The sequence below is a fragment of the Fringilla coelebs genome (genome assembly GCF_963513975.1).
Source record: "Fringilla coelebs genome assembly, chromosome: 5".
Taxonomy (NCBI): Eukaryota; Metazoa; Chordata; class Aves; order Passeriformes; family Fringillidae; genus Fringilla; species Fringilla coelebs.
This window is the reverse complement of record NC_140033.1, coordinates 39,795,488-39,816,336: the sequence shown is the minus strand read 5'-3', so window position 1 is coordinate 39,816,336 and position 20,849 is coordinate 39,795,488. Positions and strand designations below refer to the sequence as shown.

The window sequence follows — 20,849 nt, the reverse complement described above, 5'->3', positions numbered from 1 at the left end:
TTGATGCCCACCATCCCTTAAGGATAATTTGCACAACAATAAATCAAAATATTCACAGGGAAAAAATATACAGGGATTAAAAACAATAATGATGATGTTTCTAACAGGTTCAAGCTTTTGTCATAACAATGTCTATTTTTACATTAGTCAATAAAACACTGGGATAGAGTGATCCAAACCAGGAATATTAGAAGGACATTTGCACTGAATTTATGCATTAGCTGAAAGATAGCAAAGGAAGTTAGGAAGGGTAGTTTAATGTCTTAAATTTTTAGCTGTGCTTTTTTTCTCTCAGACTCTTAATTGTAAAAAAAAGACAGATTCACTAAGTACAAGCACAGCAATAAAAATGTGATTTCGTGATGACACATGCTATCTATCAGGATTTGACATGGCGTAGGCCAGTATTTCAGATTCCAGATATGCAGAGGTTCAATAAAAGGCCATGGATTAAGAACATTCAAGGGGGAAAAACACATTTTATCTTAGAATGGCTAAAATAAACAGTATTACTTACCATTTGGCCAACTGCAACTCTCTCCAAAGCCTTTAAGAGTCAAGGAATTAAATTGCTGATATGTTTATTCTTTATCATAACATTTTATAAACACATTGTATAAAAGTCAGAGGAGATGACATTTTAAAAGATTAATGGTGTGACATAACATGAGCTTGCACACTTTCAAGTGTTAATACCTTTAGGCACTCATAAGCAGCTACTCCTGTTATTTTGGTTTATTTATAGGAGAAGCAATGACATCCAACTGTGTGGAAATATATACATGGAAAATTTGCTTGTTATTCTTTCTATTGTACAAGAATTTTAGAGGATTACTCTCTGTGAAAGTGCTAAAAGCAAATGCATTTTTCTTGAATATATTTCTACTGAAGTACAAATAATTCACTTTGCATATTTAATTATTTAAAAATAAATACTAGTTCAATGGATAATATTAGTTTTAATCACTACTACTCAGATAAATTGAACTGCTAATATACAGGCAAATAAAGTAACTTCAGAGAGACTGCAGTTTAAAATAATGTGCATTATTTTTCACTAGAGTCTTCATTCTATAAATGCTGATGTCGATGTGAGACTACTTGATTTTTATCATGCATAGTGACAAAGAACAACAAATACTTAGAAGCATGTAATTCTGTTTCACAGTTGAAAAGACAGTGTGCCCACAAAATTTTAAACAGAGCTTTAAAGATCATAGGAGAAATGAAGACAAAACCTCAGTATCTGATTATCTGATACTACATCAAATTAGGTAGCAAACCAAAAATGCCTCATCATTTACAGATTATTATCACCTTTATTCCTAAACTTCACTACAGAAAATAAGACTGCCTGTTACACAATCACCCACTCCTCCTTCTTGTTGTAGAACTGATCTGGTATGTCACACTGTTCTTCAGACACAGTCCACATAGTTGCAGTTCCTCCATTCATGGCTTTGGCCAACTATCAGGTTTGCCTTTTGCTGTGTAAGCTCTCACAGCAGCATCCATCTGCTGCTGCTGAGGAGATGGGTATGGGTTCCAAGATGTTTTGTAAGGCTCTGAAACTGGAACTCTTGCCCAACACCTCTGGCCCTTGGCAATTCAACCTATTTGAATTCTGAGTGTCACTGCTCAGCAGACTTTCTGCTAACCAGCCATTAGCCCAAGAAATGTGGGTGCTTAGTGGCTCTGTGCTGGCTCCCTTGTACATCCTACATGGCAAGGAAAATCCTACTCATGAAAAATGCATGTAGACAATTACAAACATAACAGGAGAAGTATCTAGTTACACAGGAGAACTCTTTGCCTTTTGTGAATATTCAAACAAAAAGTTCTTAATTGCCAAATTTCTGTGATTTGTGAGAAATGTAAAATAGATATATATAGCAAGATCAGTACTCTCTTGGGGGTCATTTACTTCTAAAATTTATCTTCCTACCACTGCTGAAAAACAGCCCAACCTTTTTCTTTCCAAAAGAAATGGAATAGGAAACAGCTAATGTGTCAGCTGAGGAAGGACTGGTATTGTATGACACTGACAAGAAAAAGAGAAGAGGCAAATCCCTTTAGAAAGCTCTTCTGCTGAGTTTTACAGCTACATCTCTAAAATTAACAATTCTTTTCCTTTACTTTGCCAAGGGTAACACATTTAAGCCTTATGGATCCTAAACAACTGTCCTCCTATATTTTCTCCTGACAGCATTTAATTATCATGGTAGTTCAAGTTTACATAACCTCAATACATTAGTCCACACTGAGTCTTTAGCCTATACTCTTCTCTGTAATGGAGGTATGGAGCTAGCAGCAGAGCCTAGCCAAAACCTGATGTGATTTATCTGGATATCATAAATTAAAAATTAATAGAGGGAAGTAACAGTGGTTTTCTAACTGAAACAGTGGTCAAAATTTTCAGTACCTCTCTATTTTTTCAAATTAGACAACAGCTCATCATTCTATCTTGATGAGGCTAAGTCTTTAAAAGTACTTCACCTCTTAGTGCAATGTTAAAATGAAGTTTCCAGACTCTTAAGCTACATGGATTTTTAAAGCTCCTCTAGTTTTTAGATTAGGCAGGGTTGTTCAGGTTTTAAACAGCTAGAATATTCATTCCTATGAATCATGAAGGCATTGAGGGAGTTACTGATTGCAATCCTTCTACAATTACCTTGCTTCTCCCTAAATCCTTGGCCAAGAACTGTTATCCTGAGGGGTTACCTTGTTTAGGTTTCAGCAAAGTTTTGGCCTTTCTGTCCACTCTTAAAATATATTTCTATCAATACTCATTTTTTCATGCCTCCAGCAAGTATAAAATATATAAAGCTGAAAGGTCAATACTATTTTTTTCAGATATAATTAATCATGCTTACAACATTAATGATGTTATCCTGTAGATTCTTGGATTAAAGTCATGGCTTCAGGATCAGAAGCCAAAAACAATGAATCCTGTAACATCTGGACAAAGCTCTCAGTAGAAAAAGAAAGGAAGGGGAATCATACCAAGCATGCTGACATCCTAGCATTGCGACCACAGCACCAGCCTTTGTCCTTCAAGTACTGACACATGGGAAACCCCCAGACTTGGTTGTGGCATTCTGCAATATGGAGAGAAAAAAAAGGCACAGCTCTTCCTCTTACAGAATACACAATCGATTGAGCAAGATGAACAGTAGGTAATGTTTAAAGTAGAAACACTTAACTGCTCTCATCCAGTACTGAAACTTGTGGTGGTGCTGCAAAAAACATGTTTTCCCTGTAACAGATGTTTTTAGTTTATGCTGAATTTCTGATAATTTCACATTTTCCAAAACAATTTTAAGTGAGTGCCATTTACAAAAATTTACTGAAAAAACAGTCAAAGGGACAGTGAAAAGTTTGCAAATACTTATGGCAACCTACACCATGCCATGAATCACAAGATGTAGGCCAAACAGTCATTCCATGCAGCAGGGCTTCGGTACCACTTCTCATTGTCTTCTTATTCTATCCCAAACATCTTTCAAACATCACACAGAACAATATGTATTTGTTTATTCTAGTTCTGAAACAACATTCTGCTGTAAGGCAGAATGTTTGTTTTCCACAAAAGAGCAGCTGCAAAGGCTCTTGCTGTTTCTTCAAAACACCAAGAAGCATTTGGATCACAATCTGTGCTCAGTTTCAGTATCATTTGTATTTTGAATAACAAGACAATTATTCATGTTTAACACTAATGCAAATGTGGGAAAACTGGTACAGAGATTACTTTATAGATGTTCTTAATAGTCACGTCTAAATGTACACAAACTCTAAATGTTTAGAGTTTTCATTAACACATTGTCAGCTGATTTTTAGAACAGTGAATAAGATTTAATGCTTTCTTAAAATAAAAAGCCCCAAAAATTGGCCAAGATCCTGGCTTTTTAGCACAGGAAGGGGACTGGGGCATATTTCAGAATAAATCATATAATGGGGTTAAAAAGAGGGGACAGCAGAAAATTTACTAACAGTTGGAGATATATACATATAAGTAGAATTCACTCCATAAAAGTTAAGCAAAGAAAAAAAAAACCAACTATAAAGAACCCTCCTCACAACTCATGGGAGGGAGGGAAAGCCTTTGGCTTTCTGGCAGAAGTGCCCAGTCTCAGCTGACCACAAGAGTGTAACAGCAACCAGGCAAGAAACCTCTGCAGGTGACCTCACACTTTGCTCCCCTTTAACCCTGAGGAATGCCAGAGGCTCTTAGGGGCTGAATACTGGTTTGGGAACCGTGGAATAGGATTGTAATTATTGGCATGATTAGCAGAAGGAAAAAGAAGACTTCTTAGAAATGAAGATGAAATTTGACCAAACAGATTGCAAGTGGTTTCAGCACTAGAAATGTATGAAGAATTTGTAAGTGCCTCATGACAAGCTCTAAAATATTAACTAGCTTCAAGTCTAATTATGCAGTACATGGAATACATGGATATTTCTGCTGCAGGGATGGCAGTAAAAACTTATTGAGTGCAAGAAAACAATGACTGACATGGTTCCTATTGTATGAATCTCACTAATATGTCTTTCTAATATTGTTAAAATATTTCAAAATAAAAATTTGCAAACTGAGTTAGAAAGATTAAATCCTTGATCTTTTCAAGCAAATCTCTTCCAATTTATACCCTGTCCTCCAGGCAACGAATCATTCATTCAAGTTAAAGTTGCTACCCTGTCAGCTACAATCTCAATATCAGTGCACTGTATTCATGCATAATTCAGGTAATCTTTACAAAAGATTATCAGTCAAAGCATCATCTTCATTTAAATTATTGAAACTGTAAAGTAGGAGAAAAAGAGAGGGAAACGAATGCTTCAAGTCAGAAAGAAATTTTTCATATATATCACAAGTTGACCATACATCTACAATATTGCTTTAAGTTCTATTTATTTTTTCACATCCAGTCTGCTCTCAAGCTACATTTTAAAAAGCAAGAATTTTTTTAATGCCTGCCATTATTTCAGATATACTTAATATTATATAGCTCACTATATTGTGCTTCTATCTAACAACATAACAGCTGTTCTAACCTGTATAAATCTCAAAGAATATTCAAGAAACAGTTCACAGGAAACAGCTCAAGTGTCCAACAATGCATGAAGCAACCATGTTATAATTCAGTACAGAGTAACCAATCAGACAGAATTCCTTCTATGAACAGTTAACAGAGTGGGAGATTTTTAGGCAATCATTTGATGAGTTGAACTGAAGCTATACTGGTGTTTATTATTAGAAGATATTAGTTAAATACCAAGAACTTTAACCTAACCTCTAAAAAAGACTGAATCACACATTTATTAAAATGCTGCAAATATCGTAGCAAAACATCATCATATTTTTTATTGATATGGTATTTATTAAAAAATTATAAGGCAATATAAGTAAGATAAAGGTAAAATCCTTTTCACATTTGCCAACTCTGTATATGTACAAATGATGACAAGGAAGTTCAAGAGAATGGAACAAGCTTTTCCAATACCTTTAACATTAGGCCATCCATTGACTTTCATCTCTAAGAATAATACTACAATTTTTAGTGTGCTAATATTCAAATTTTACTTCACAAAGCTTTACAGTAAAATATGGTCTTTTTAAAACAACAAGACCAACAAGCTTTCACATTACTGGGAAAAATAAGCCTGACTTAAGTTCCATGGGATGAGCCAGATCAGAAAGGCGTGGAGGCAGCAATGTTGGTGCAGCATCGTGCTCCCCTTGTCATGCCTTTTCCAGCCCTGGTGTCCCTGGAGCTGTAAGCTTTGTCAGAATCTCTGAATCCCAACCCTACACCTAATGGTTGCTTTTGGCTGATTATGTGTGGGAACTCAGCGCACTTCTCCTGAGGGCCAGAGCTACCGAGAGAACCCTTGGGGAGCTCGGGAGCCTTGGGATGTTGCAAAAAGTACCTGGTGGCTCAACTTTGACCCTGCAAGAGATGTTCCACCTATATGTGGGGACATAAGAATCACTGGCGTGTAAAAGATATAGAAATAGAACATTTATAAGCTTAAGCACAGTTTTTAAGATTTGGTACAGGGGGGTTGGAAAAGAACAAGATGGAGGGAGTTAGGCCTGCCACATGGCTTTTCCTCCTTCTTCTTGTCTTCCATTTTCCGGGTGACGTAGGTATTTTTGATAGGTTTATAGTAAGGGTACACTTAGTAATAAAAATTATAAGTATTGGAGACAAAAGATAAATATAGTCTACGTAAACTTTGTTATAAAAGGAGGTGGCCGCCCTGTGGGCGGTCAGAGTGCCTTTGGCTGCCTTGCTGGTCAGACCCCGGCTGGGCAGAAAGAAAATTTTGTAGATAAGAAATAATAAACAACCTTGAAGACCGAACCTGAGAGTCCAGCCTTGTTTTTTGGAGCCCGAAAAGCGAGCCCATCTCACCCTTGTCTGGGCAGAGACAAATAACAGTCCGAACCCGGACATCTGGCTGTCCCTTGGGTGGGCTGCAAGGCTCCCACCGAGCCCTAGGGCTCTCGGAAGAGGGCCCGAGGGCTCCCAGAAGAAGGCTCCCAGAAGAGGACTCTCAGAAGACGGCTCAGGAGTCCTGAGACGGGGACCACAACTGATAGCCTGAAAGAAGCGGAGATTTCCCGGTCTGGGACGTGTGCCAAGGTCACCGCAGATAATACCTTCAGAAGCCAGCCAGGAGTTTGAAGCGACTGCAGCCACTGATAATCCACCTCACTCCACTCTCTGCCGAAAACACCTCGTATCAGGACAGCCTGAAACGGAACCAGAAAGGCGCCTCTGATTCCACCTCCTGAAAACTGCTGGCCAGAATCCAGGACATTTCCGGCTTCCCTGACGACGATTTCGGTGAGAGAATTCTTAATAATATACACGAAATGGGGGTTTCATATTCAAAGGATCAAATACAAATTTTGTCAGATTTAAAAAGGGTAGCAGATACATACACATTAGGAATATCAAAGCCAGATCTTAAACACCTGCTTTTGTGGACAAGATGTCATTATCCTTCGGCAGAGACCCGGTTGCTATTTGAAGTGGGTTTCTGGCAAGAAGTGAACAGACATCTGTATTTATTAACAATAAAAAAGGATGAGACAGCTTTTAGATTGCTGTCTCCAGCACGCACTATGTTAGAAGCAATCATGGCTAAGTCAAACACAGTAGCCAAAGAGACACGTGATACACCCTCAAAGACCGAGGGAGGGAACAATGGCTCAAGACAGAGGCTGCCTTTAAGCCCTGTCGGCCAAGGGGACACACTTCCTGAAGAGGAAAAGCAGGGAGAAATACAACCTCCAGTCCCACCAGCCCAGCTGTGTGAGGGACTCCCGGAGTGCCCTGAAACCTCAGAGTCAGAAAGCGATTTAAACCTCAGCTCAATCTCTGATTCAGGCAGTGGAGTCGAAAACACGGAGGGTGGGGGCGGAGCCTCGCTCTCCCGCGGCCGCGCGGCGCGGGGGGGCAGCCAAGCTCGCAGCCGTGCCACTGATACGGGGGGCAGCGGCGGGGCGAGCGGACCCGCGGGAAGCGGCGGGAGGAGCAAAGCCGCAGTGAGCGGCGGGAAAAGGACCGCAAAGGATAGCGGACCAAGGGGTCATGGGTTGGCAAAGCCCGAGGAGGCGTTTGCAAGATCCATGGGAACAAAGGGGGAGACGGGTTCTGGGGAGATTTCTGCAAGCGAATTACCGTGCGAAACAGGGGTCCCCGGTGCCGTCGCGCCGAAAATAATCAGCTCTAGCAAGGGCTCTGTTGTAAATCCTCATGTCTCTGACCGAAAACCCAGAGATCGGGACAGCCCGGATCGATCTGGAGTGCCGGTGAGGAAACATAGGGGTCGCAGAGTGACCTCATCAGAGTCAGCACGGCACGTGAAACCATTTCGGACGCAAGAAGAGAGCACTGATCCCAAGAGCAGCGAGGCGAGCACTCAGACAGAGGAGAAGGCTCAAGCTGCAAACAACGGTCCAGAAGAAACAAAAGAATAAAGACTTTGGGGATTTTGGTTGGGAATTTACCACAATGTTTCACCTCAAAGGGGAGGTCATGAATTTTGTAATGTTTATATGTCTTACATCATTATGCATTGTCTCAAATGAAAAAACAAATTTACCGGTTAACCAACCAAAAAAGAACGTTTGGGAAGCTTTAGCCCAAGCAGCGAATTTAGATAGCATCTGTCTAATACATTCTAGACCAGGAAAACCATTCTCAGTCTGTATGGTTGGGATGCCGGTGAATGCATGGCCAATTCCAGGACACACTCAGGTTGAAATCTCACAGGTCGTTAAGGATCCTGTGAATGAGTGGTGTGCTTGGACACATCTTCTTCCTGTGGCTTCTACTGAACCTCAGGAATTGGAAATTTTTGGGTCCATGACAATGGAGATATGCATACAGTTTTAGATTCAGGATGTGGCAAGAACAAACAAAACCATCGATGTCACTCCGAATCGTGAGTTCTATAGAAATGCATCAACATGGTGCAGAACCACAATTACAATAGACAAAAGGTCACTCCAAGTACCTGTGCAATTGCCAAGAGGACTTTTCTTGATTTGTGGGGATAGAATTTGGTATGGTATTCCTGCGAATACCCAGGGAGGTCCATGCAGCATCGGAGAGATTTCAATGTTGTCACCAGATTCAAAATTGATGGGAAAACAAAAGTATAAAGAAAAAAGATCTTTACAACAATATGGTCCAAACTGCGATGACAAAGTGTACACTTGGGACAAGGCAAGAAGAATTGCAGTAGCAATTTTTTCACCTCAAACAGCATCAGGGGTAGCCTTGACTCAGCTGGACCATATGGGTTGTTGGTTAAGCAAACATGCCCATTCAGTCTCTCTTGCACTGAGCGACATGTTAGAAGACATGAGCGGTGTAAGACAGGCAACACTTCAAAACAGAGCAGCAATTGATTACTTATTGCTCACTCATGGGCATGGATGCAAAGAGTTTGAAGGAATGTGCTGCATGAATCTCTCTGATCATTCAAAATCTATTCACGAGAACATCAAAAGAATAGAAGATAGTATTAAAAAACTTGGCGAAGACACAGGGTCTTGGATCGATGACATGGCAAGATTTTTTGATCTTTCTCCTTTATGGAAAGAGATTTTGAGGATAGGGTTCATGGTTTTAGTGGTTCTTATAGTCCTCATGTTTGTTACACCTTGTATTCTTTTGTGTATACGACGTGTCATAAGTTCAGTCACGAAACAGGTGCTTTTTGTGCAAACAGAAGGGGGAGATGTGGGAACTCAGCGCACTTCTCCTGAGGGCCAGAGCTACCGAGAGAACCCTTGGGGAGCTCGGGAGCCTTGGGATGTTGCAAAAAGTACCTGGTGGCTCAACTTTGACCCTGCAAGAGATGTTCCACCTATATGTGGGGACATAAGAATCACTGGCGTGTAAAAGATATAGAAATAGAACATTTATAAGCTTAAGCACAGTTTTTAAGATTTGGTACAGGGGGGTTGGAAAAGAACAAGATGGAGGGAGTTAGGCCTGCCACATGGCTTTTCCTCCTTCTTCTTGTCTTCCATTTTCCGGGTGACGTAGGTATTTTTGATAGGTTTATAGTAAAGGTACACTTAGTAATAAAAATTATAAGTATTGGAGACAAAAGATAAATATAGTCTACGTAAACTTTGTTATAAAAGGAGGTGGCCGCCCTGTGGGCGGTCAGAGTGCCTTTGGCTGCCTTGCTGGTCAGACCCCGGCTGGGCAGAAAGAAAATTTTGTAGATAAGAAATAATAAACAACCTTGAAGACCGAACCTGAGAGTCCAGCCTTGTTTTTTGGAGCCCGAAAAGCGAGCCCATCTCACCCTTGTCTGGGCAGAGACAAATAACAGCCCGAACCCGGACAATTATGTAATTCAATGGATTGAAATGGCATTTTTTTCTTCTGAGATTTTTCAGTGGAAATTAATCTTTATTACCCTCCTCATTTTTTTTCCACATACACTCTACTTTGTGTCTTTGTATATATTGCGAACTTTATCAAAGTAGTACTAAACCACTAAAATAACCTTTTTCAGATCCTCCATTGCCTTTATCTTCCCCAACATGGTAGATTTTCAGTCTACTTCTGTTATTCCAAAAAAAATAGATAACTACTAAACTGCCTTTTCCTTCATGGAAAAGACTAAATCTTCCTTGGTCATGTAATTCACTGTTCCTTGAATTTGTATTTTTCAAAAGAAGTCTCCTGACTTCAGCAAAATTTTGCTGGGGGAAGCAGAGGGCAGTGGGGAAGAAAAATGCTCTCTAATTCCAGGAAACAGAATCCGCTGTCACCGAAATAATTTCCAACACCCAAACCTAGAGTATGTTTTAATTATGTGCATTAAAACTTTGGCATTCTCAATTCTAACTTTGTACTTTCTACACACTGAGAAAAATACAAATGTAAGATGGTTTCAGGTTTTAATATATTCTTGCTACATTAATTAATGAAAAATGCCATAATAACTTCAATAGGTAATACTTTCATTTAACATCTGTAAAGCTTACCTTGTTAGTATTTTTTCAAGTTTCATATTTTTTTCAGAATCAATTTTTATAGAAAACATCTGGGGTTTAGTGACAAGTTAACGGTGTCACAAATACATGGAAAGGTTCCCTATGCAGCAATATCTAAAGATGCCTTGGGAAGGAAATTAAGCTTTTTGATCTGTTGCTTGGAAGTGTTTTCCTGTGTTGCCATGGTATCAGTGGTAGCTATTTTAAGACATTGGCTGTGGAATGTCTTTGAAAATATACCTAGGCTACACATAAATCATCTGTACTCTAATAGCCTGAAACAGTGAGTAATCTTTTATATTTGAGTGGAACAGAGTGATACCAAGCCATTCTGTTTGTGTAAGTAATCCTTTAGAAAATTCAGTTTCATAGTATTTGTTCTCTGAATCCACCTTACTCAAGGCTTTCCCATGTCTCACAAGTCTGATAAAATTCTGTATGTGAATTTTCACTACCCTTTGCAACCCTTTTGCTTCCCTTAATTATGTTCAATAGCTTTTAATAGTCAAAATTTATTCTGTAAAAGCTTTGCTGACTTCTTTCAGAGTGCCTTATTAAGAAGCTACTTTCCACAGCTTCCTGGAGGGCTTTAGAACTCCTCTACCCAGCTGTGACTTGACTTTGGAAATCCTTACACAATCTGGAGTTTATGTTTTGTTGTACTTAAGCCAACCTCAAAAAGAGCTTCTATCAGATAGCTATCACTGAAAGTATCTGTACTACTACACCGATCTCTTATTTCCAATTGCAAAAATTAAAGAATATGCTGAGTTGGAAGGGACGCAAAGGATCACCAAGATCACCTCTAAGCCCTGCACAGCACCATCCCCCAGGATCACACTGTGTGCCTGACAGCATTGCCCAAACACTTCCTGAATTCTGTCAGGCTTAGTGCTGTGATCATGTGTGCTGAGGACTGCACATGATCCAAAGTGTAAAAACTTCCCCCTACAGGGGAGGTACCTGGGCATTTCCACCTGAACCTGAGCCTATATTAACCCTTGAGGTGTTTGTTTCATGGCTTCCCCCATCCCTGACGGATCAAGACTGTGACCCATCACTTCAACCAATGGACATCTGAAGAGCAAAGTGCTCCTGAAGCACAAAAATAATGGGTGATGGTAACTTTCCTCTCTGCTAGCTACTCTAATCATTTCTTTCTCTTCCTCATCTGTCATTCGTTTCACTATTCTGCCCCAAGGGATATATTAAAAAGAATCTCAGTTACCCCATCTCTGTGGTGGGTCTTAACAGTAGTTCTAGAGCAACATGCATGTGTTTTTTCCTCAAAACAGAGGATATAATACTGAACAATTTCACTGGTTTCTAGACTGGTGTTGATGTATTTGGCGGTATGGAGGATGGAAAGAAGAGAATCAGAACACAGAAACCCAAATTCCTTTTCAAGGAAAGTAACATCTTTTTAAAAATATGTTAAATTTTCAGTTCTTCTCTGTTTAGGGATAATCATAGACCAGATGGTACATTGCCCCAAAAATGTGTAAGCTGAATGTAAGATAAAACAGTTCCCAAAAATCCTAAGAATATTTCCTGAACAGAGGCAGAGAGTTTGTTTTAACCTAAAAATCATTAGCAAACTGATTTTTTTCCCAGAAAAACTGACATAATGGCTCACTATGTAAATAGGTTTATGTAAAATGACTCTGATAAATAGTAAAATCCTTTCTACTCTGATGTAATTGATACCCAATGCAGTAACAGAGAAGAAAACCCCCAAAGGAATCAATTATACTAATGGCTATGTATATTTTATCCATACAAGAATCTCTATATAAACAGACAATTCTCCTTAGAGACAGCAGAAGTAAAACTACTTAGAATTTTCCAAGAGCTGTCATATTATTCCTTATTAACTGAAACTTAGAATTTCATACTGCTTATAACAGCAGTGAAATTTAAGGACAGGTGTTAAAAGACATTGGCTTAAACTCTTTAAAATTGAGTTGAAATTTGATGTTACACAGCACATCTTGGTTGTTTTAGCCGCTAATAAATCAAAGCAAAGGCTTTCGTGATCTTAACAGTTCAAAATTATTCCCAGCATAATTGGAAATGTGGTCCCGTTACAAAAATTTCCAGATGAATTCAGCTTATTTAGAGACACAGAGAAGGACATTGTATACTGAGGGCATTATTATTCAAGATTGTGACTGCTGGCAACTACTTTTATCAGAAATGCTCACAAAGTATTCACAGCAGGTCCAACACCAAACTGAATCAGCCAATCTTGCAATATCTGTACTATTTTTAGAGTATGTGAGAAATGTAATGCATTATTCCCTGAAGTCATCTCAGAAACAAAAAAAAAATAATCCCAAACCTGTGATAACCAAGGTAATTCAGAAGTCCAACAAAAACACCACAGTAACATTTTGTCAACTCAACACCTCAGACTTATAAACACTATGTTAGCCATCACAACAGGTAAATTTTATTCCTATGAAAACCAGTTAATTCCAGTTAATATGAACTGAAAAACTAATTTTTCATTGGCCTCAAACAAGACTGATCTTGGCATTAAATCTTAAATGCCAAAGAACATACAGTCCAGCCATACCAATTTATGGCAAGCAGAAGTCCATTGCAGCTCCTCTGTGAGCTGGCTCCTCTGCTTCAACTGCACTTATGAGCACAGCCTTCTGAGTTTCCATTAAAGAAAGAACAAAGATGGAAAATGTGCTACTTTGGGGGCAAGAGCTTTGAGGTGGACTTGCCACAACCTTGACTTCAAGGGTGCACAGCTCAAGAAAAGAAAAAAGTTTTTAAAGAGGACAAATGACATTTTAAAAACAGATTTTGAAAAACTTTGAGGCTCCCCAGTTGAGATAAAATAACTGTAGAATGCTTTATAACAGAACTTCCCACTGCGCCCTCGCAGCCAAGCCCTTGCTTACTGGACTGATTTCAAATGAGTAAGTAATTTCTTGTGTTGCAGCAAGTTTTGCCCAATTCTCTTTGCTTCTTAGGAAGATCCGTCACTGCAGAGATGTAGCTCTAAACCGGCTTCCTAATATTCAAACTAGTCTCTCCACACAAAGCATCTCCATGTCTCTGCCATCTCTGATTGATGGCCTAGAGTAGCCAGTAGCTTTCCTGAGTTCAGTGTCAGAGCCTAGGCAAGCAAAGGACCACCTACAGCAGAGGTTATACTGGCTGAAGTACCATACAGGCCAGCCAGAAATACACAACTGCATGTGGCCACATGGGATGTATTTCAGGATCCCATAACTCACTGGTGCCCCATGAAAGCCATACTCTATCATCTTTGACAGGTCATGTCCATCCTGATTACAGGAAACAAGTGAAAACCATACTCATCTTCACCTGAATAAGCTCAGATAGTCTCAACAAGTTTATAGAGCACTTTTCCTAGAAACCATGCCCAGGCCCATGAAGAGTAAGAAGTTTGACACTAACTGGCAGGAATTCATCAGGCACTGACAAACTACTGCCTTCTGTAAGGCAGTGACTGGCTCCATGAACTAGGAGACAGCAGTCATAGTTTATCTTGATTTTATGAAGTCTTTCAGCAAAGTTTCCTTAGTATCTCCATAGACAAAATGGAAAGATATGAATCAGACAGGTGCATTTCCAAAATAGGTAGAAAATCAATAGTAATCTGAAGCTTGACAGTGAAGCCTGCAGATTAAGGCATGTGATTATTCTCCATTTTCAGCACTTGTGAGAGTATCTGGAGTGCGTCTTTGGGCTCTTTAGCCCACCATAATAACTGAAATGAGTTTATTGGTGGTAAAAGCACTAAACAGCTGCAGAGAAGGTCAAGAAGGGATCTAACTGCCGTTTTCCTAAAGGAAAGAAAACAAAAAGGATTAAGCTGGACTATTCTTGGCAGTGCAAAATAAAAAAGGCAATAGATCGCTGCAATCTCTGAGTGGATATGAAGGAAAGAAATTCATGGTGAGGACAAACATTGAAATGGGCTACTGAAGCACTGTCCTTAGAGATATTCATAACATGACCCTGACTGAAATGATCTAAGTTGGCCCTGCTTTGTGCCATGATCTGGTCCAGATGATCTTCAGAAGTTACTTGCTACTTAAATGCTATGATTTGATCCATTTTGGAAACAGCATTAAAATCCACTTGCTTCTGACAGCTGCAAGAGGAGCTCGTTTACTGCTTGAATTGCTAGACCAATACCATCTGATAAGCGACAGAGTCCCCTAGCATCCTCCAGAATGCTTTGTCAGTTTAAAGTCCATGCATAGGAAATGCAGACACAAGATACAGTCTGAATTCTTTCCCATTTTCAATTTGAAGAAATCTTAACTTTCAGATATTGTCAGTCCTTGTTCTCTTATCCCTCCACTGCACATTTAAGAACAAGCCATATGGTAGATGACTTAGTAGGGGAATGCAACAGCATTATACATTTTAGAATATGCACTCTCATAGCAATAGTAAAAAAAGAGAAAAAATATATATTTTGAGCATTACTAGGACAATACATATATTCTTTCAAAAAAAAAGTATACTGTAATTTCCTTTTGTTCTGTCCAAATGTTCTCCTTTGAGAATAATTTTGTCCTTCAAGCAGAGCAAAATCAATCCAACATGCCATTTGACTTCATTTTCATACTGCTATGAAACTGCAGTATCTCTTCTAATCATGCATATATACCTGTTTGTTTGAACTTTGAAAAGGTTATCATGCCTGATCCTTTGGGGGTGTCTGAGTTTATGCACTGGTCTGCAAAAAGAAATTCTATATAGCTAGCATAGGAAGCCATGTCCTCTTTGCAATAATAAAAAACAACCAAATGTTTCAGACACTCAGACTTAATGAGAAGTACCTGAAAAGTTTTTAATTTTTTTAAAACTCTGATGTAAAAGTAATTGTATATTTTTTCTCTAACTGCATTTCTGTTGCACAGAAATTTCAATTGTATTTTCTTTTCCTTTTCTTTTGGAGTGAGCTGAAGTATTTTGAAGACTAAGACTAATACACGGAAAAAACTCAAAATATTTGCAGAGTTAATTAAAAACAACATGAAAAGATTATTAAAGCAAGAAAGAGTTAGCATGTGTCATGGTCAGTGTGGAGCTGTGCCATAACTGCTTAAGCAGCTACTCTTAAAGAGCAATACCTGGGCCCCACGTGTCTTTGTGTCTGTGAAGTTCCCTGAAAGAGCTGAAGTAAACCTTGCCAAGCCACCCCTTTCTCAGATTTACTGATATGAATATCAGGTTGTAGCATGTCAGCAGATGGTCATTTAGACAGGTCACCTATGTACCACTTGTCTCAGGAAAGCCAGTTCCTTAAATATTTTTCATTATACAATGAAAATTTCAAGTAAAAATACCAACTTTCTCTCAAAAATGAAACCCCCTCCTTCCCATTTGTAGGAAAATTTGCCTATATCCTGAATCCACAAATAATTTTCATGTTATCTTCCCAAGAAAACTCATATATATGTACTGTTTTGTGATGGGCAAAGACTGGCACAGCACCCAGATGACTGGTTTTTTGAGTATTACCTTACATTACAAAATCTTAATTCTGCTCACTGTTGTACACATACAACTTAACATAATTGGATGTTGCACACAGACAGCCGAGGACAAAATCTGGTACAAAATATTTCAAAAGGATTGAAACTTATGGGACTAAAAGAGTCTATACATTTATAAGTGAATTAATGGAATAAAACCAGCTGTAGTCATAACCATATAAAAACGTTATGCACTTATGTCCCTAATCTCAGTTAAAATATTAGGAATATTGGCATAACAGAAAAACAACAATGTATCTGGGAGTGAATGACCCTCATAAAGTAAATAAAACCAATACTAAATAAGCCACTGGAAAGGAACAAACACAAAGAGGTTATTAATTAAAAGGTATAATATTCTTAACATGCAAACTGGCAGCCACAAGTTAAGCTCAGAAGAATTACCGTCTTGGTTTTCAAACTGTTCTGACAACAGATGGTAGCAGCAGCCCACACTGCAAACGGCTCTGATTTCAGGCTTGGCAGTAAAAATTCGTAGTGTATTTGCAGCAAGATCTCCACACGTATGTAGACCCACCATCATACAGTCCTAAGAAGAAAAAGAAAGGCAACAATAAATCATCTCCTTCATCAACTGAAAGAGCACAAATAAAATCAAACCAACTTCCTAAATATAGGTATAAGGTGAAGAGCAGCTTTGTTATTTCCCAAACAGCAGTACTGACAGTTTTGCAGTATGCCCACTACTATTCAACAACAAATGGGCATTCTCCTTCACAGCACAAAGTAAGAACTTCAGCTTCAGATGCTCTGCTCTTCTGCCCATTCTATTTCCTACTTTCCTTTTTTCTGCAACTTTGCTTTTGCCTCCATTTCTCCATGAAAATTCTCTCTCGTCTCACCATCCATAACAGTCTACTTCCCTTCTGACAAGATTAGTTGGGATCCACATGGTAAACACAGTGTTGCTTTGAATTCCAGACATATTTGTTACTCAGAGAATCAAAAAGTCATTAGGGTTGAAAGGACCTTGGAGATCACCTAGTTCAAACCCCCCTGTCCTACTAGACCAGGTTGCTCAAAGCCTCAGCCAACCTGGCCTTCAACACTTCTAGTGGCATCCACTTCTTTGGGCAATTTTTTCCAGTGTCTCATCACCCTTACAGTAAATAATTTCCTTTTAGTATCTACCTAATCTAAATCTACCCTCCTTCATCTTAAGGCTTGTTATATCATTACATGCCCTCTTAAAAATTATCTCTCCAGCCTTCTTGTAAGGCCCCATTTAGGTACTGGAAGGTGCTATAAAGTCTCTCCAGAGCCTTCACATTTCCAGGTTATCAACAAAAAATTAGGCCAGGGTCACTCAATTGAGATACCGTTCTATAATCATTCTGATTTTATCTGATTATCTCACCCACCTGTATTACATAGTGCACTCATGCCTGAAACAGTAAAACTTCTGCTTTCCTCTTTCATGTTCCCTGACAGTATTTTTTTTATATCAAGTAAGGCAGTGATATAGGATTTCTTCCACTTTTAACATTTTACAAATTACACACTAAGAGGATACAAAATCCAGCTGTGCAAATGTACAGGCATATGCTTCATCAACAAACCCTGCTGCTCAGGGTGTCTTTTGCAGACAGACACGAGCTTGCTCCACATGTTCTCAGATACTCAGCTGCATTTATAGCTCAAGTTATAGGGCCATCAGCACAAACCTATGCTCTTGAATCAGAGATTATTACACCCTGGAATAAAATAGTTTGGTTAATAGTGAACACAGGGAAGTTTTTATCATTCAATAAAAGAATGAATGCATCTACTCAATCAATGTATGTTAGCTCAGGCATAAAAACTAAGCATACATCCTCAGAGTTTCTAGACTTGTGCCACTGGCAGCTGAACTTGGGCTTGTTTGTGTAGACACAAACCCTGCCAGCTAGTAAATTACTAAATAAAATTAAAGTAATTCTATAAAGTCAAAATAAAATCATTATTTAAAAAATCTTAATCTTGAGTACTATACACAATAAATTCTCCTATGCCTTCCCAGTTTGAATGAAGGTATAAAAATACAGAACTTGAAAAGGTAAGAACTTTTAGGAAAATTGAAACTCCAATGCTTAATATATACATCTACCTTGTAAATAATATTAAAAAAATCATAATAATTAGATTTTATCCATGACAGTTGTAAAGTAATTGAATATGCTGTTAACTTTGACAGCTGATTATTATCTACCTCATAAATTCTAAAGACTGATTAAAAAAAATCCCAACACATATATCAAAATATAAATACAATCTTTATATGGTAGACATATTTCTGCTACCTGGTTAAAAACCATTATTGGGCCAGAATATTAATTTACACCAGAGACAGTAATCAATGTACACTCAGCAAACACGTACATATTAAAATGACAATATAAAGACAACAGACAATCAAAATATAGTAAATATTTAGAGTAAAATAACCTCCAGATCTGTTATGATGTCATTGAGTTCTGTTTCTGCAGTGATGCAGGAGGTCAATGGAAAATACAGGTTTGATTCACTTGACTTTCTTGCTTTAGTCTTGAGAGATGTCATTTTTCTTTGTACTTTTTCCTCTTCACAGAGTTCCCCACAGTTACTATGAGATGAAGAAAAATATTCTACAGCATCAACAGGAAGAACATTTAGAATATCAAGAACATCTTCAGAAAGTTTGGTCTCATGAGATTGTGTCCCAGTCACTAAATCAGCTTCAGTTTCTGTGCTGGTTTCGGGTGTAGCCATTTCTGTGAAACCACAAGAAGGAACTAAATCTTGGATGATCACTTGGTCCTGATTTTGAAGACTACTGGCATTATTCAAGAGCTCTTCACTGATTGTTTTACAATTAATTTCATTTTCCACTGGCCTGTCATTTGCCATTTCCAAATTCTGTCTTTTGAGGCTTTCTTTTCCTCGACTCTGATATGCTCTCCAGTGTTTCTTCAATTTCCTATTTCTTTCATGAGCACCATTTGTGTTGGAGCTTGAGGAGTCAATGCCATAAACCTTTAAGTTATATTGCATGGACAAAAACGAACTCAGGTAGCCTTTCCCAGAACCTATATCAATCACCTAGATAAAGGAGAAAAATAAAGGAAAAGAAAATTGCTATATTAATGAGCAAGAAGGCACACTTTAAGCGCAAAATTATTCCCTAAAAGTTTAAGCAGGGATTGAAGAGTTACATTATTAGCATCGTACTTCTCAATGCACTTAGTTCTTTTGCTTTGTTGGTCCACCTTATGACTTTAAAACACAGAATTAAGTCTTAACTGATGTGCTCCAGAAAATAGACACTGCAATGTTTATGCAATTTCATGCCCTGCTTCTTGTAAAGGCTTTCAGTACATTTTTTTACACAGACCTTTCTTCTGCCAAAAAAAAAAAAAAAACCAAACAAACATAAACCACAAAAAATTCCACCTGCTAAACTGGGTCAGAGTTAGCAAATAAGTAGTTCACAGTATTCAGCTTTAGGCACCTAATTCCCACACTGAGGAGCCTACAACCAGTAGGTGTACAGCAAAAAGCATCTTTAGCTTCAGTGCTTAATTTAATCCCTTCAGATCTGACCTAAAGATGGGTGATATTGATACTCTTTTCTGTCAGAATGCTTGTTTATTCGGCTTTCCCATTCTGTGAAAACAGAGTTTGTTTAACATGAGGACACTTTTCTAATAAACAAAGGGGCTCATAAGTACTTTCCACTGCCCAATGTGGAGGATGGAGTGATAGGTACCAGTTTAATTTGTGTCACAGCTGATACCATGTGCTAGTTCAGTGATTGATGTACCTCAGGAAGGAAATAGCCTTACAAGCTGTTAACAAAAACAAGAGTAACCTGAGACCTTTCAGTACATAATCACAGCTTTATATAATGTATATTTTAATATGTAATAAATATATAACACAATATTTTATAAGAATTGGCAGAGTGACACTTCTGTAAGGAAAGGAAAGAAAATTATAATGTTCACTTCTGTCCAGTTATCTACCAAAAATAATATTGACTAGATATAATGACTTATTTGTAGAACATCCTGGAAGTGTTTGATTCAAGAGCATCTGTGTTTTGTTCTTGGTCTGTCACTTGTTCATAAGAAAGCTTACACTGATACTGCTAAACCTAAATTGCAGCATGCACTACACTGATGAATCTTAAACTCAACTGCATAGTTTTTTACCAGGTAAAAAAATTCAATACAGCAATATTCTTACTCAATGAGAAAGAAAACTTTATTCATTATGGTAATAAAAAAGATTTGGACATCCATGGAATTAAAAAGAAAAATTTGAGCCAATGTCACTAAGGACTATGCAAAACAGTGGAGAGTACTATTAGGTAAAAATTGTTTATTCAGGTAGCACATGGCATTCTCATGGGCAGTCATCATGCGATATTGATGAATATTTGCAATCTAGACAAGCTACAACCATAAAATTTTTTGAAATAAATCTATACAGGAATGAATTAAATGAAATGGAATTTATATTCCTAGGCATACCTTTTAGAATGTCATTCATTTGTCACATTCATCACCAATATTCTGCTCTACTGAGCCCCAGTGAGGCCATACCTGGAGCACTGTGCCCGGTTCTGGGCACCTCAGCATAGGAGAGACATGGAGCTCCTGGACCATGTCAAGCAGTGGGCAACAAAGATCATGAAGGGACTGGAGCACCTTTTTTCTGAGGAAAGGCTGAGGGAGCTGAGCCTGTTCAGTCTTGAAAGGAGACAACTGAGAGTGTAAGTATGTGAAGGCAGTGAGTCAGAG

The 20,849-nt window shown here is 38.4% G+C and overlaps 1 protein-coding gene across 1 annotated transcript in view; it reads right to left on the bottom strand.

The window, feature by feature from the left end:
* METTL25 (methyltransferase like 25) overlaps nt 1-20,849 on the bottom strand; it is a gene marked incomplete at both ends in the record, with an annotated part of 49,488 nt that overhangs the window by 15,693 nt on the left and 12,946 nt on the right. The window contains 4 exons of the mRNA XM_084206364.1: nt 518-547; nt 3,004-3,098; nt 16,474-16,618; nt 18,514-19,146. Of these exons, the coding sequence (XP_084062490.1) occupies nt 518-547; nt 3,004-3,098; nt 16,474-16,618; nt 18,514-19,146 (903 nt within the window). The remainder of the gene's footprint in view (nt 1-517; nt 548-3,003; nt 3,099-16,473; nt 16,619-18,513; nt 19,147-20,849) is intronic.